At 35.8% G+C, this 15686-nt stretch overlaps 1 protein-coding gene across 4 annotated transcripts in view; it reads left to right on the top strand.

Moving 5' to 3' along the window:
* ogdhl (oxoglutarate dehydrogenase L) overlaps positions 1-15686 on the top strand; it is a 101930-nt gene that overhangs the window by 44606 nt on the left and 41638 nt on the right. For all 4 annotated transcript variants that reach the window (XM_059946703.1, XM_059946700.1, XM_059946701.1 and 1 more), the window contains exons 9-16: positions 295-474; positions 2463-2591; positions 3013-3192; positions 3357-3509; positions 4337-4439; positions 4642-4770; positions 11168-11318; positions 13863-13990. In XM_059946703.1, coding sequence (XP_059802686.1) covers positions 295-474; positions 2463-2591; positions 3013-3192; positions 3357-3509; positions 4337-4439; positions 4642-4770; positions 11168-11318; positions 13863-13990 — 1153 coding nt within the window. The remainder of the gene's footprint in view (positions 1-294; positions 475-2462; positions 2592-3012; positions 3193-3356; positions 3510-4336; positions 4440-4641; positions 4771-11167; positions 11319-13862; positions 13991-15686) is intronic.

Below are 15686 nucleotides of genomic sequence, written 5' to 3'. Positions count from 1 at the left end.
TCCTCAGATGAGGACTGGCTCATGGACTGTGGTTACCACCTCCTGAAGTCTATAATCAGCTCCTCGATCTTGCTGACTTTGAGTAAGAGGTTGTTGTTATGACATCACTTAGTCAGATTTTCAGTCTCCCTCCTATATGCTGATTCATCCCCACCTTCAAGATAATTTTAAAAATAAACATCTAAGAGCAATCAGAATGTTTCTCGTGTGATTCTTATTTTATTTGCGGACTAATCAATAGCATTGTTTTCAATGAGGATTTATTTATCTGAAACTACTTCTTTTGACATTCAGGGTTCAGGAGATGTTAAGTACCACCTTGGTGTATATCAGGAAAGAGTCAATCGAGCAACTAACAAACATATAAGTATGTCACTAGTGGCAAATCCTTCGCATTTGGAAGCAGTCAATCCAGTGGTACAGGGTAAAACCAAAGCAGAGCAGTTTTATCGCGGAGATACCACAGGCAAAAAGGTACAATATTTAACAAAGATCCAAATAGCTTCCTAGATTTGTAATCTTAATTAAATACACTCTTTGCTGCTAGTCTAAAATATTTATGAATATTATTTTGCAACTATATGGAGAACAACAATTTAGAAGTTTGTTTATGATAACTAATTGGGAAATTATGAAAGCTGGTTTGAAAATGATTTGTGTGGTATCTTGAAATGAGATCCCTTATGTATTATGACATTCTTTCCATATCTTTTGAAATTGTAATTAATATTACATTATTTTTGATAACATTAGTAATATCACATTGGACAAAATGAAACCTTATTTCCCAGGCAGTTTGTTTATTCAAACAATCAGCCAATTAACAAAATTATTTTCTGTTAAAATATTTATCTACAAAGTTAATTCAGAAGTTTGCCCCATTATCCCGACTGGGGCAGAGGCTGCCAGCAGCCAGCAGCAGAATCCTCTGTCCTGGGCCAGTCTTTCTAGTTGTCCCCAGATGGAGCCCATTGAAGATCCTTCCTCTCCCAGGGATAAGGTCTTTGGAACTTCTGTTGCTGCTTTAGGTCTGGGTTTTTACAGGATGGTGTTGCTAGCCCAATACTCAAGCCATCTCCTATCACAGCTGGATAGCTGTGGAGGAGTAACAGAAGTTTAGGACAAGTGATATATAGAATATAGAACACTACAACACAGTACAAGCCCTTAGGCCTATGATGTTATGCTGACCTTTTATTCTACTCTGGTATGTTATGTAGGACTAGATGTTAATGTAACCCTTCCCTCCTACGTACCCCTCCATTTAAAAAATTTATCATCCACATGCCTATCTAAGAGCTTCTTAAATGCACTATCAGAGGAAGCTCTTTTTGTTGCATAAACTACAAATGAGTAATAACTAAAGGCTATGTTAATCTTTATCACCATTCCCCTAAAACTACCATTATCCAGGAAGAAAATGTGAATAAAGGCAAAAATGCCGATTTGTTATATTGAATCATGGTAGCCAAGATAACAACAAAACTTGATTTAATATTTACATATTTAATTGATGTAAAATTTGACCCTATTTCAAGGAAATTATTTTTGGAGGATTCCCAGGTGTGATCTTTCTTTAGATCCTCACTTTTTTACAAAAAACAAACATATACTTATGAATGAGCGTTTATGTGACCAGCCAGATAGATTTTCCTGACTGTTGTGAGGCCACAGGCTTTGTATGCTGCCTGGAACTCGGTTGGTTTTGCTTTTCCAACTGTCCAGGTGACCAATACTTCGCCTGCTGTAATCTGGGGAGCATTAGATCAGTTTACCAAATTGGAAAGGTATGATTTGTTTGATTAGCAAGAATTTTACTTACCTAATTCAAAGGTAAGATTAATAAGTAAGAGCCAGGCTGAATTGATAAAACTAGAATAGGAAGGCAGTTGGTATAAAAAGAACCCACTAATCTTCCATTGGTACGCAAGTATTAAGTGTGCAATTGAATCTTATTGCAGACTAAAATGTTGCAGAATGGAAGCAAAATACATATAACAAGTCCATATTCCTTTATTGTTCTTGAGTTTTCTGTATTCAGCCTGACTGTCCATTTATATACCAACCTTCTGAAGCTGTTGGGTAACCCTTCAAGCAAATAGATCCCTCTTGGTAGATAATCTTTTAAAAATGGTGACCACTGGAGAAAATGTAAAAGTAACCTTAATTGTATATTAATAAAGGAATGATATCATAGATTTGTTAAAGGCAAGTTGTGTTTGATTAACCTGATTGAATTTTTGACAAGTTGGCAGTAATACAATAGATGTTCATGTGGATTTTTAGTAGAATTTGATAAAGTCAATGACCCTTCACATACAGTTTTATTTTAATAAAGGTATTAATTGGGTTAAATAATTCTTACCATTCTTTAAATGATGAAAAGGCTGAAGGTTGTAATAATTCATTCACCAATTTCTAAGGAATGTAGTGACTAATTCAAAGAAATTTTAAATTTAAAGGTGATGTCCATCCTTCTACATGGTGATGCTGCTTTTGCTGGCCAGGGCATTGTGTATGAGACATTTCATCTTAGTGATCTGCCGTCGTATACCACACACGGTACAATCCATGTAGTTGTAAACAACCAGGTAAGAAAAGGCGCATTTGACTTAATATACAGTAGAATATGACACAAAGAAGTTAGTGAGGTGCTGCATTGTTTTCAACCAATGAAATGCATTCAAGTAGATTTTACTGTCATGTGCATAAGTTACTGTGTGGTATTGGCACAACAAAATAAAACTTGCTTGTATCACAGGCACATGGGTACAGGCAACAGACTGAATATAAATTATGCAAGATGAGAGAGAGAGAGAGAGAGAGTAAAAAAGATTGTGAGAAAACAAGTCTTTAATGCAGAAACCAGACACAATCAAATATAAATCCACGGTAGTGCAAGAGGTGGTCCATAGTGTTCCATTGCTATGTGAAGGTCAGCATTGTGCAATTTGGTTCAACCTGATGGTTCATTTCTGTTGTTAATATTGAAAGTAATTTGTTTCTTTGTAGATTGGGTTTACCACCGATCCTCGTGTGGCTCGTTCATCTCCTTACCCTACTGACGTTGCTCGTGTTGTGAATGCACCGATCTTTCATGTAAATGCTGATGACCCAGAAGCAGTGAACTATGTGTGCAAAGTGGCTGCAGAGTGGAGGAGCACATTCAATAAGGATGTTGTAATCGATCTGGTAATTCCATCCTTTGTCCAATGCAGAGCATATTAATGAGGGTGTTGAGCAATAGACTTCTTAAAACAGTCTGAATGGCAACTATACCTGTATTTAATTTATGTTCTGAATTACAATGTCAGTTATATTGCAGATGGTTATATCCTTGTTATTGTTACTTATAGGTGTGCTATCGGAAAAGAGGGCACAATGAAGTGGATGAGCCCATGTTTACACAGCCTCTCATGTACAAACAGATCCACCGGCAAGTGTCTGTTCTCAAGAAGTATGCGGATAAACTAATATCAGAAGGGGTTCTGACACTACAGGAGTATGAGGTCTGCATATTTTTGGTTACCTGTTACATCTGAAACTTCTGGTGATGTTGTTAAAGGTAGCATGCATAGATGGGGCTCCTTTTGCCTTTAAAATAACATTGATCTAAATCTAGTCTGTGACTTGCTGTGTGACCTGTGTTTGCAATTCATTCTCAAAATGCCATATTGCTCAGTAATGCCAGCCTATGGAGTAGTGGAATTAGGACTAGACTTTGAGGCAAGTGGTCCCAGGTTTGAATCTGGCTGGCTCCTTGTACGTTTTCCATCCATGCTAGGTTGAGCATCGAGTTAGCAACAGACAAAATGCTGAAGAAATGGCAAGGTTAATCCTGATGCACCACATAGTGCAAAGAGGAATAACAAATTTCTTGATGATATCAAATTAACCAGAAGGATTTGACATGATCTAGTGTCTCCTGCTTAGAAGTGATCTTTCTCCCCTATGTTCTTGTAGTGGACACTGGACCTCATTTCAGATGGTGCCTCTTCATTGAACAAATGAAAGACCAACAAATGGAACTGTGTAAAACCAAAAAATAACTGGCAGAGGAGTCTTGCATGCTTCCCTAATTTGCAGTGCCATTATGCAGCCAGTAATATTTTAAGATGATAAAGTTGTCCGTAGTGTTTATGATTAATGACTTGTGTAAATTGTGATGATCAATTTAATGATTTTTGCATTACTTATTTAAGTAAGAAATTATGAATTCATATTATTGTTTAACAGGTTTCTTTAGATATTAGCAACTTATGATCTTTACAAACTAACTTGAAGATCTTCTAGCTAGTTTAATGTGTATGTGTATATATATGATTGTGTTTTGCAGGAAGACGTTGCAGATTATGACAGGATTTGTGAAGAAGCTTATACCAGAGCAAAAGATGAAAAAATTCTTCAAATTAAAGAGTGGCTAGATTCCCCTTGGCCAGGTGGGCAATATATGCAAATATTTAAGGATGAGAATGAAATGAAATGGAATGAAATGTAACTGAGTCTTGATCTAAAGGAATATATTGAACAAACTGTTCTCTTTTTGCAATAGTATTGTAATAGGCAAATAACACACAAGTAGAAGTGCACAGTTTTATGAATCAGTGATTTATATAAAAAAATGTCTTTTTTTTGTCTCAGGTTTCTTCACTCTGACTGGCGAGCCGAAAAGTATGACTTGTCCTCCAACTGGCCTTTCCCTGGACGTTCTGGAGCATATTGGGAATGTAGCCAGTTCAGTGCCAGTCAAAAATTTTATTATTCATAGAGGTATGTGTTTTTATTGGTGAATTACATTTTTGATGAGACAATGTGATATATGACAATGTTTTAATATAGTTCATGATATGTAGAAGAGCAATACATAATTGCTGTTAATTGTGGAGTGATAATGTTTTCAATTGCTTATACAGTGGATTCTGGTTAATCAGCCATCGATTATTTGGGGCAGCTGCTTATTTGGGAGGTTCTTAAAGAACAAAAACAAATTGTGAAAATAACCAGGATTCCCTTAGTTTACTTGGGGCACTATGCTGCTTAATTGGGATAAGTAGCTGATGCCAAACATTATCTGTCTAGCATCAGTCGCATGCATGTTGTGTGGATGTTAAACACCACACCATGCTTTAAGCAAACAGTTTTTAAATAGTGTCACTTGCATATTTGTATTGGTCAATGCATGCACCATCTGTTATTCAGGGTAGCATAAATAAATTATTCCATTAATATAACACTCGTTGAACTGCATTTAAACATAAGCATACCACAGTTGATCAGCTGGGTGTCACCACTGATGTAATATTAACATCAATGCATTTTGAGTAGAGTAGGGTTCATGTTTCATTGTCAGTCGTTTAATACATGATCTAATAGATGCTTATTATATCTGGAGATCATAACCTCTTCTTCCAGTCATGATCATGCTGTATTTATTTTGGTGAAAAATCTAAGATGGACTTAGAAATATAATTGCAACCAACATTTAGAAATTATGTCTAGACCATGGGTGGGCAAACTTTTTGACTTGTGGGCCACAAAAGGTTCTAAAATTTGACAGGGGGGCCGGACCAGGAGCAGATGGATGGAGTGTTTTGGTAATACACCTCATAAGAGAAAATAAAATATCATGGGATATGTAGAAAACATGTGCTTTAATTTCAATTGAAAATGAACAAATGCATTACCACAAAATATCTGTCTTTGAAGTCCCACGGTATTTAGCTATTTATTGAAATGACTTTTAAAACACTGAAAATTAAATGAATAAAATACAGCTTTTTAATAGTAACAGTTATTATTTTAAAGCACTGAAAATTCTGTTATCCTTCAAGATATTATCGTCATCACTCTCTCCTGACTGTCTTTATTTCAAAAACGGTAGGAGATGCAGGTCTACTTGTCCTGCTCCTTCTTATTCAATTGTCCCCTGTGCCAAAACTCAACAACGACCAGCACAAAGACAGAACAATGACAGCGCGCCAGTATGCGGAGCGTGTTATTTGATCTGGAGCGCATTTTTTATTTTGAGAGCGTACGTGCACCTGCGCACTACTCAAGTCCATCACTTAACAGAAATGACATGTAACATGTAAGGCTTATTGAAAAAAAATATTTTCAAATGTATTTTTTACATAACACAACAAAGAAACTTATTTTTAATTTCAGTGGGAACAGTGTTGTTGGTCTCCCTTTTTAGCCAGCGCATCAAAGTCTGGATTTAGTTTTGTTGTGGCGATTCTCAGGATGGATCTGAGGTGTTGGTCAGTTAACTTGGATCTGTGGCTGGCTTTGTTGATGTTCATGACACTGAACGCCTGTTCACACAAATAGGTCGAGCCGAACAAAGAGTAAAGTGCAAATGTGGAGTAATACGCTGCACCTCAACAAAGGTCAATGTATATAGAGTGTGTCATCTATTGGGAAAACGCCAGAATTGCGGGGAAAAAACGTTAACAAGGTTTATTAATATAATTTCATCAAGTTCTGCGGGCCGGATTAAAAAGCTTAACGGGCCGCAGTTTGCCCATGCCTGGTCTAGACATATTGTATATATAAATATATGTAAATTACAGAGACACTGTATAAATTATCTAGTGCTTCTAAAATGTCCTACCAACCTGGGAATTTTTCTGTGAAACATTAAAATTGATCTTTAAAATACTCTCATTGTTTGGAAATGTGTATTTTAAATTAAATTTAAAAAATCAGAATCCATTACACTTAGGAAATTTTGTCTTTAATTCTTGGCATTGATCTTAACTGCATGTTCCAATTATTTTTCTCAGACTCAGTAAAATAGTTAAAGGCTTAATTTAACATTGTGTACTTTCTTTCCTGGTCTACTGTCTGTGAGAATTCTACAAGGTTATTAACTACTCGGTCAGCTTGATGACCTTACAGCTCTTAGACTGATGCCAGACAACTAATAGTGGAAAAAGAGGTCACTAGAACTGAGGGCAGCTTCCTTCAGAAGCTACTGGGGAGCACTGTTATTTGCCCCGACTGTAAAACAAGAGCTAATTGGAAGGCAGTAGGCGAGGGAAGGATGCCACTGCTAGGAATCTAAACTACAATTTTATTTGTACTGTTGTCAAAGCTACAATTTATTGAAAGTTTTCAGTTTTACTTGGAAAGATTGTTCATCTGCATTACCGCTGAAGTAGTAAATATGATGTTGTGTCATATTTATTCGGTTTATGAATGAAAGGTTTACTCAGGTTCCATGAAATTACTGTTCCCATTTTACTGTGCATACATTGTTCCAGGTGGAGATGTAAACAGCAGCCCATCCTTAGTGGTAATTGTCTGTGCAGTTATTCTAAACACAGGCTTATTTCCAGGAAACCTTTACAGCTTCATACCATAAGAAATTCTCCAGAGTAATATTTCACCAAAATCACATTTTCATTTCTGCACATGTTGGATCTATAGTATGGAACTAAAATATACTGGCTCTTGAAATGCATGAAATAAAACAAATATATAATATGAGAAGACTGTAGGATACAGCACAGTCAATCTCTACAAATTCAAATTAAACACCCAGGGTTTTACTTCTGGGAAGCAATAGAATTAAATAAATGTTTTGAATGCATGTCCAAGGGAGCCACAGTTCTCCTAAAGCTATTATCCTGTTTTGTTATTCATCTGACATATTTTGCACAGACTATTTTAGCATTGATATATAACAACCAATGGCTGTTTATTAATTGTTACTTATTTTCGCGTGCTTAGCAAGATATTAAAACCCTCCTTAATAATGATACTATTTGAAAAACATTTCTGTACGAGCTTTCATTAGATTTTATTGTACATTTAAGCAAATGCTACTAATAAATTTGACAGACTGACTTCATTATTTGAATTCAAATGGTACTGGAAGCATTTGTGATTTACAACAATATTATGTAATCACAGCACTCTAAATGCCTCTACTCTGCGGTGATCATGAACATTTATCAGCACGTCATCTATTCACATTGCCTGTTCCATATTCTGAAAATGTTTGGGAGCTTATTCCATATTCAGTTGTCCTTCAACACCAATAACTTCAAAAAATTGTAATTTTTTTTGTTTGTTTTTTTGTTTGCCATTTGGGCAGTTTTTTAAATTATAAATTTGGACTGCACTTAAAAGTGATTTTGTATGGATACCCAAATGGCTTAGATGATAATTCCATTGATGGGTCAGTGAATATTCCAAAGCTGGAGCATTCAGTGACATAAACACGAGATTCTACAAATGCTAGAAATCTTGAGCAAAATGCACAGATTTTTAAAAACAAAAGTATTATTCATAATAAAAAACTATTTACAAGAATAAACTGTTCAATACCTTTTCATTCTTTACATTCATAGTCAATGCTCTCTGTAGTGTTCTATTATGTTCACACACATCAATAGCACTGCTGCCACTGATGTAGCACTCTGGAGCGGCGTAGTAATTGAGGGGCTTCCTCTCTCAACCTATCTCCTCCCCACTGCAGTAGAAAAAGAATCTTATACTGTGGTCTTTCTCCACCGAGCCCTTGCAATGGCTGCATCAAATTTCAATGCATCCCTCAGCACATCCTCCTGTAACCTGGATTGTGCCAGTCGGCAACATTCCACATGGACATCTTGATGTAATAGGCCAGAGTGCTGGAGGAACCCACCATCTATGAAGGGAATTAACAGTTCACTTTCCAGTCAAGGTCCTTCGTCAGGATTGGAAAGGAAGGATTAGAAGCTAGAATAAGGATGGGAAGAAGGGAAGAAGTACAAGCTGGCAGGTGATAGGTGAGACCAGGTGAGGGGTAGGTCAATGGGGGAGGGAGGTTAAGTAAGAAGCGGGAGGTGATAGATGGAAGAGGTAATGGGCTGAAGAAGAATACTGGAAGACATTGCCTTGAATACAGTTGAATTTTTCTCAGCTATGTTGTGACTGACTAATTGAGTTATACAGAAGTTGTAACTGGGAGATATAACATCTTTATTAAATACAGCATATCTGGATAGAATCTAGATTTCTTCCTGACGATGTTTTATAGTTTTTGAATGTTAGCTATAGTTTCATTGACTTACAATCACCCTCTTAATTTTAACATTTTTGAATATTGGCAGGTAACTTTGAAGAATGATGTATTTACAGTTTAACGCAACCCAACTTGCAGAATTCCTTCAAGTATTCATTACTGAATGACATCTGGTCAGAAGCTTCCTAGCATAAACTCCAGACATGCAAAATATGCCATAATAGTTAGTGTTGAGGGATAGCTCTCTAAATATACAACTAGCCAAACTATTAAGTGACAAAACAGACTTGAACTTTGCATTAAGTAGTAGGGATATGCCTTTAGCAATGCATTAATACAGGAGGAGGCGAATTAATGTTGTCTATGTTTGCATCTGGAAGTTTTCACTTTTCATTAATTAACATGAGCATTCATCTATTGTCTTCCTCCACATCAGGGTTCCCAACATTTTCTATGCAATAGACCAATACAATTAAGCGAGGGGTCCGTGAACCCCAGGTTGGAAACCCTTGCTCTACATAGTTTCAATGATACGGAATTAGAATGCACCACCCTATTGTTAGGATTCGATAGCCTGTGAAGTACCAGTTGAATTTAAATTGTGAACGGATTTTATTTTCTCAAAACTGGTTCTCATTTTAATCTATATCTGCTCTCTATAATCTCATAACCATAGAATAATCACCAACAAGCTACACAGTTTATTAAGGGGAAAGAGAATATAATATTTGATGTCAATGTTCTCTGTAGCTACAGTGGTTATCCAGTTACCTATGAAGAGTATATGTGATTGTTGTGTGAGGGCAAAACTGAGTGCTCCAGTGTTCATTAGTTCTGCCTGTCGTATATGCTTAAACATGTTTTAATTCCCAGAGAGCTGAGCCTGTTTGTGGGGTGGAACTTTGCACAAGCCTCAACTTTAGAAGAGGAGTAAAGGAAGAAATGTGCAAGTTGCTGAGTGTCATCTATATACTGGCATATATCGATGATGGAAGCATCTATATTTCATTAGGAGTTTAAGATTTGGTATGTCACCAAAAACACTTGCAAATTTCTACAGATGTACTGTGGAGAGCATTCTAACTGGCTGTATCACCTTTTGGTATGGGGACACCACTGCACAGAATCAAAGTAAAGTGCAAAAAATTGTAAAAATAGCCAACTCCATCATGAGCACTAGCCTCGATAGTATCTAGGTTATCTTCAAGGAGCGGTGCCTCAGAAAAGTGGCATCCATCATTTCATGACATATGCCAGTGATGTTAAACATAATTCTGATTAGAACCATCAATAGGTTCAAAAGCAATTGTGGAAATGCTTTGTGAATCAATGTTTATAATTTATAAAGATTAACTTAATGAAAATTGTTTTGATATGTTGTCATAATTGCCATTCTACCTTCAATGTTTTACATTGATTTCTACTTGGCACTAGGAACCTTGATCCATACACTGTCTCTGCAAAAGTTCTTATCTCTTATAACTTGTAATTGGATTCTTACTGCTCAGGGATCCTTAAGGATTTTGACATACAGGAGCATTTCTCCACAATTGTTCTTGAATATTAACCATTGAAACTGGTTATATTTTAGCTAAGCCTCTCTTGAAATCAGCATATATTTCACTTATTGTGCTGTGCAGAGAAGACATTTGCCTCTGTCTAGAGCTTTTTAGATGGTCTCAGGACATCGTCAATTACATGCAGTATTTTTCTATAGTTAATTGTGACTGGCAGCCTGTATCCACCAAGGAACTGCAAACAGCAAAAAGGATCAGTGATTAGTTAATGTGCAGTTGGTGGTGTTGGCTGGAGGAAGAAGGTAACATACTTTGAGATCCTTTAATATATTGTACAGTTGACTAGATTTAATTTTCCTCCATGCACTGCTTCAGCACTGAGCTCAAATTCTATCTAGTATCATCTAATTTCTGGACATGATTTCAAATCTGACTCACCGTGAACAAGCTGCCACTAAGAAAGGTGACCCATGTACAATTTAAAAATAAAACAATAACATTATGAAATTAATGAATCATAGGCTTTGACAAGCTAGAATTAAAAGGTTAGGAAAGATCTAGTATTGATCATCCTGGCATCTGTTTTAATTTCTTGAACACTGTTAATTACCTAAACAGCGCTTTATTCTTTTTTCAGGTTTGTCTCGCATTTTGAATGGACGAGCAGAAATGATCAAAAATCAAGTGGTTGATTGGGCCCTGGCAGAGTACATGGCATTTGGTTCTTTACTGAAAGAAGGAATTCATGTTAGACTTAGTGGACAAGATGTTGAACGAGGTACCTTCAGGTAAACATTTTGCAGCATCCCAGCACATCTACTTTTTTTGTGTTAAGTCCCACCGAAAGCGGCCAGAATCATTTGGTGTTGCCTTTTGAAGGACATGTCATGATCTATTCCTCATGTTCTATAATTCAGGAATGTAGAATATTGTGGTTCACGGATTGGGGGCTGATATATCCGCACTGAATGTTGAAAGGCCTAGATAGAGTGGATGTTGAGAGCATGTTTCCTATGGTGGAGGAGTCTTAAGACCAGAGGGCACAGCCTCAAAGTAGAGGGACGTCCATTTAGAATGGAGATGAGGTGGAATTTCTTTAGCCAGATGGTGGTGAGTTGGTGGAATTTGTTGCCACATGTGGCCATGGAGGCCAGGTCACTGAGCGCACTTAAGGCTGGAGGTTGATAGGTTTTTGACTAGTCAGGGTATGAAAGATTATGGAAAGAAGGCAAGAGACTGGGGTTGAGAAGGAAATGGATCAGGCATGATGAAACAGAGAAGCATACTTGATAGGCCAAATGGCCAAGACACACAAAATACCGAAGGAACTCAGCAGGCCAGGCAGCATCTACAGACAAGAGTACAGCAGTGCCCGAAATGTCAACCATACTCTCTTTCATAGATGCTGCCTGGCCTGCTGAGTTCCACCAGCATTTTGTGCGTTGCTTGGATTTCCAGCATCTACAGATTTTCTCTTGTTTCTGCTCCTATATCTTATGGTTTTATGGTCTGACAAATACGTGTGACAATCTGCTCAGGAAATCATTGCGCAGGATACCCCACTCCCTTCTCCCAAAGGATGTTCTGTAATGCAGAATCTCTTGAAGGCAGAGGTTGATGGATTCTTGATTAATCAGGACATGAAGGAACACAGAGAGAAGGCAGGGAATTGGAGCTGAGAGGAAAATGGGTCATTCATGATGAAATGGTGGAGAAGACTCTATGGACCAAATGGTCTCATTTCTGCTCCTATATCTTATGAACTTGAAGCATGCTAGAAATTGTCATTTATTATCAGTAAATAGTTAACCTGATATTATATAATTCATTATATAAATACATTTCATAACACAATGAATAATTATAACTTTTCAGCAACTACACTGTAACTATAGAAATCTCTACTCCATAAAAAACTAAGTTCTGAACTGATATTTGTTCAAAGTATGTGATTTTTGTTTACAAAATTAAACACATTTGAGATTTTTATTCTTAGCACCACTAGATAACTAATTTTTAAGCAAATCCTCACACCTTTGTTTCAGACTCAACAGGAACTAAGCAAATTTGTCAAGCTCTTTATGCCTAGTTCTGGTTTGCATGATATTTTACCTTTCAGTGAAATTGGATCTGTGTTTCAATGGGCTACAAGTATGTATTGCAAAGATTCCATTTGAGGCACTTCCAAGAAAGTTTACTAGAATCATTGCAGAAAACTAATTTCAGGTACTTATTGCACGCCAAGAAAACCAGTTCAATTTGAGCCAAATTATAGGCATGATTTAACTGTTGAACAATGTAAAAATTGACTTGACTAAAATCTTTCAACCTCTTTTTCTTTGCATTCCTTAAAACACATTATTAATTATGCTTTGGCCTTTCACTTTCACAATTAAATTAAAATTAAAGTCACGTATAAATAGAAAATGCTGAAGAATGCCAATGGGTCAGGCAACATTTGTGGAAATATGAGCAGTTAACATTTTGGATCTGAATCTTTCCTAAGAACTGAGAAAAGGAGAAAAAAAATTGGTCTGGGTAGCAGAGAAGTTAGGAGAGAACAATGGATGGAACAGAAGCAATTTCCCATACTGGTTGAAATAATGAAGTATTTAAACTCCTTTTTCTGTGTAATGTGATAGTAAAGATATAAGGTCTGTCATGTTCTATAGTCTTGTCTGCTGAACACATCCCAGTGGCCAAATGAATGAAAATGGATGAAAATGACTGGCAAACAAAAAAAGTCCTGATACAAACAAAGAAAAAGCAAGATATCTCAAGTTGGAGAATTTGATGTTAAGTCCTACAGACAGCAACGTATACAGGTGAAAGATGAAATTGTTCCTCAAGCTGGCTTTTGGACCACATGTAACAGCTGGGAGACCAGAGAAAGAGAGCAGAAATAGCATGGTGAATTAAAATGGCAGGCAACTTGATGCTTACATTCAATAAGCACAAGTGTTTCACAAGGCGTTCGTAGCATCTGCAGCTTTTTCATTAAATATTTTCATTTAAGGATATTGATTTTTTTAACTTTCAAATTAATTGTGGGCAGAAGCGCCTATTCCTGTTAGGTCCTATAAAATTAGCCAAATTTAACCAGTTAAAATTGTTATGCCAATTAATTAAGTTAATATTTTTTGTTTTATAGTCCTGTTTTTTGGTAAATTAAGTCATTCTGCAGGTAAATAAATGATGTATAAATATTTTAAAATCTGAGCCTCTATTACATTAAATGCAGAAGTGAAGTTTTTTGATGACAATACATTATTTGCTGCTCACTGGAATATATCTTGTCTAGATTTTATTGTTAAATATTATTGCTTTCACAGCCATCGCCATCATGTTTTACATGATCAAGAGGTAGATAAGAAGACTTGTGTGCCCATGAACCATTTGTGGCCAAACCAAGCTCCATACACAGTTTGTAACAGTTCACTTTCTGAATTTGGTGTCTTGGGTATGTTAAATGCTTTTAATATTTATTTTTGCTATTGACTGCAAGAAGCGCTGGACCCTTATTCTTTAAAAAAAAACTCGTGACAGCAATCTGTACAAGTTTATGCATATTCAGAGATTTAATTATGATTGTTTGGGTGGGATTGTGTTTATTCACATCCCTATGTTAATTTATGAACCCATTTTCTGTTTTGTAAAAATGACAAATAATTCCTTTTATATTTAATGGAATGTAATTTATTTTTTAATATTACAATATTTGACTTAAATTACTGCAATGATTTCCTTAAATATGTTATGACACTAGTATAAGAAGTAATAGTAATGCAACCTTATCTTTATTCCTATAAAATGTATTCTTTTTCTGCAGTGTCATTTTACTCTATTTGCCTAATGTACAAATAAAATTGCCCCTATGACTGTTGCTTATTAGTATTAGAAATAGTTTTACCCTGGGGTCATTCTCACTAGTTTGAAACTGCTTAATCTCATTTCACAAAAGTCTGTTCACTTTGACCCAGTACATAATCCAGTAAACTAGAAATAATATTCTGAATAATCTATTATACCATCCATTTCCCACTAACTCTTCCTAATTAAAAACATGCAGTGCATTTTTAGTTATTTTTACAAATAAACTTTCACTTGGATTGGCATTGATTCTAATTACTGTATTAACACTAAATGGTTCTATTATAGGTAAGAATCCAGAGCTTCAAATTGTCTCGTGTCCTGAAAAAATGTGGGGAAAATACAATGCTGTAATTATCTGAGTATGCCTGAGGTTAGGTGCTTAACCATGTCGGCTGTTTTGTTTCAATTTGAAGCTGTTGGATCCACCATACTTTGCCACAGTTTTTTTTAATTATAATTAGAAACATTAATATTATACCCAGATTTTTGACATTTTAATTAGTTCTGCCATTTTCTTATACTTTCTTTCTGTTATACACTGCTTTGAGTATTTCTATATACTTTGCTTTATAATAATGTTCCATAATGCTTCTGTATTGACTGAAAAGCTGTTACGTTATGTTCATTTCTCTGTGTCATGAGATACATTTGTTTACACTTTTGCTGATAAATTTACTTTAAAAAAAATAAAAAATAATTTTTATTTACAGACAACTTTGAGTGCTGTACCACATCCATAAAAATAATGAATATTTTACTCCTGGTACAAGCACTTTATTGCAAGAGGATTTATATTTTGTGACTTTTCAGTGTTGGCAGTGGAATTCATCAATCTCAGATTGTTGCAGAAGACTTTGTATTTAAATGAATTTTAAGAATCAATTATAGATATTTTTGCAATTTTCCCAAATGGTTTACTACTTTGCTGACATCAAATTCCATGAACATTGTGAAATAACCCAGTGAATTGGAATTAGAATGGAGTTGTGGGAATTTCCTTGGTTCTCTTGTGTGTCAAATAAGCAGGCACAAGGCAAAGACAATTGCAAAAATATTTAAAAATGGTTAGGCTTCCAGATGTTACTCTGTAATACTGTCATCTATTTAGAAATTGGATGCTTTCTGTCATGCGAGTGAGTGCAAAATGAGCCCTTGTGCTTAACAAGCTCTCCAGTGGGACAATTTTCTGCAATGGCTGATGTGTTCCGATCTAAGTAAAATCTCACTTGTAACAGAACTGCAAATCTAGCTGACATGCAAGATTTTGGGGGGAGATTCTGTTT

This window comes from Hypanus sabinus, chromosome 21 (assembly GCF_030144855.1).
Source record: "Hypanus sabinus isolate sHypSab1 chromosome 21, sHypSab1.hap1, whole genome shotgun sequence".
Taxonomy (NCBI): domain Eukaryota; kingdom Metazoa; phylum Chordata; class Chondrichthyes; order Myliobatiformes; family Dasyatidae; genus Hypanus; species Hypanus sabinus.
The sequence above is the reverse complement of the archived record's forward strand: the minus strand, read 5'-3'. Positions and strand labels throughout refer to the sequence as shown.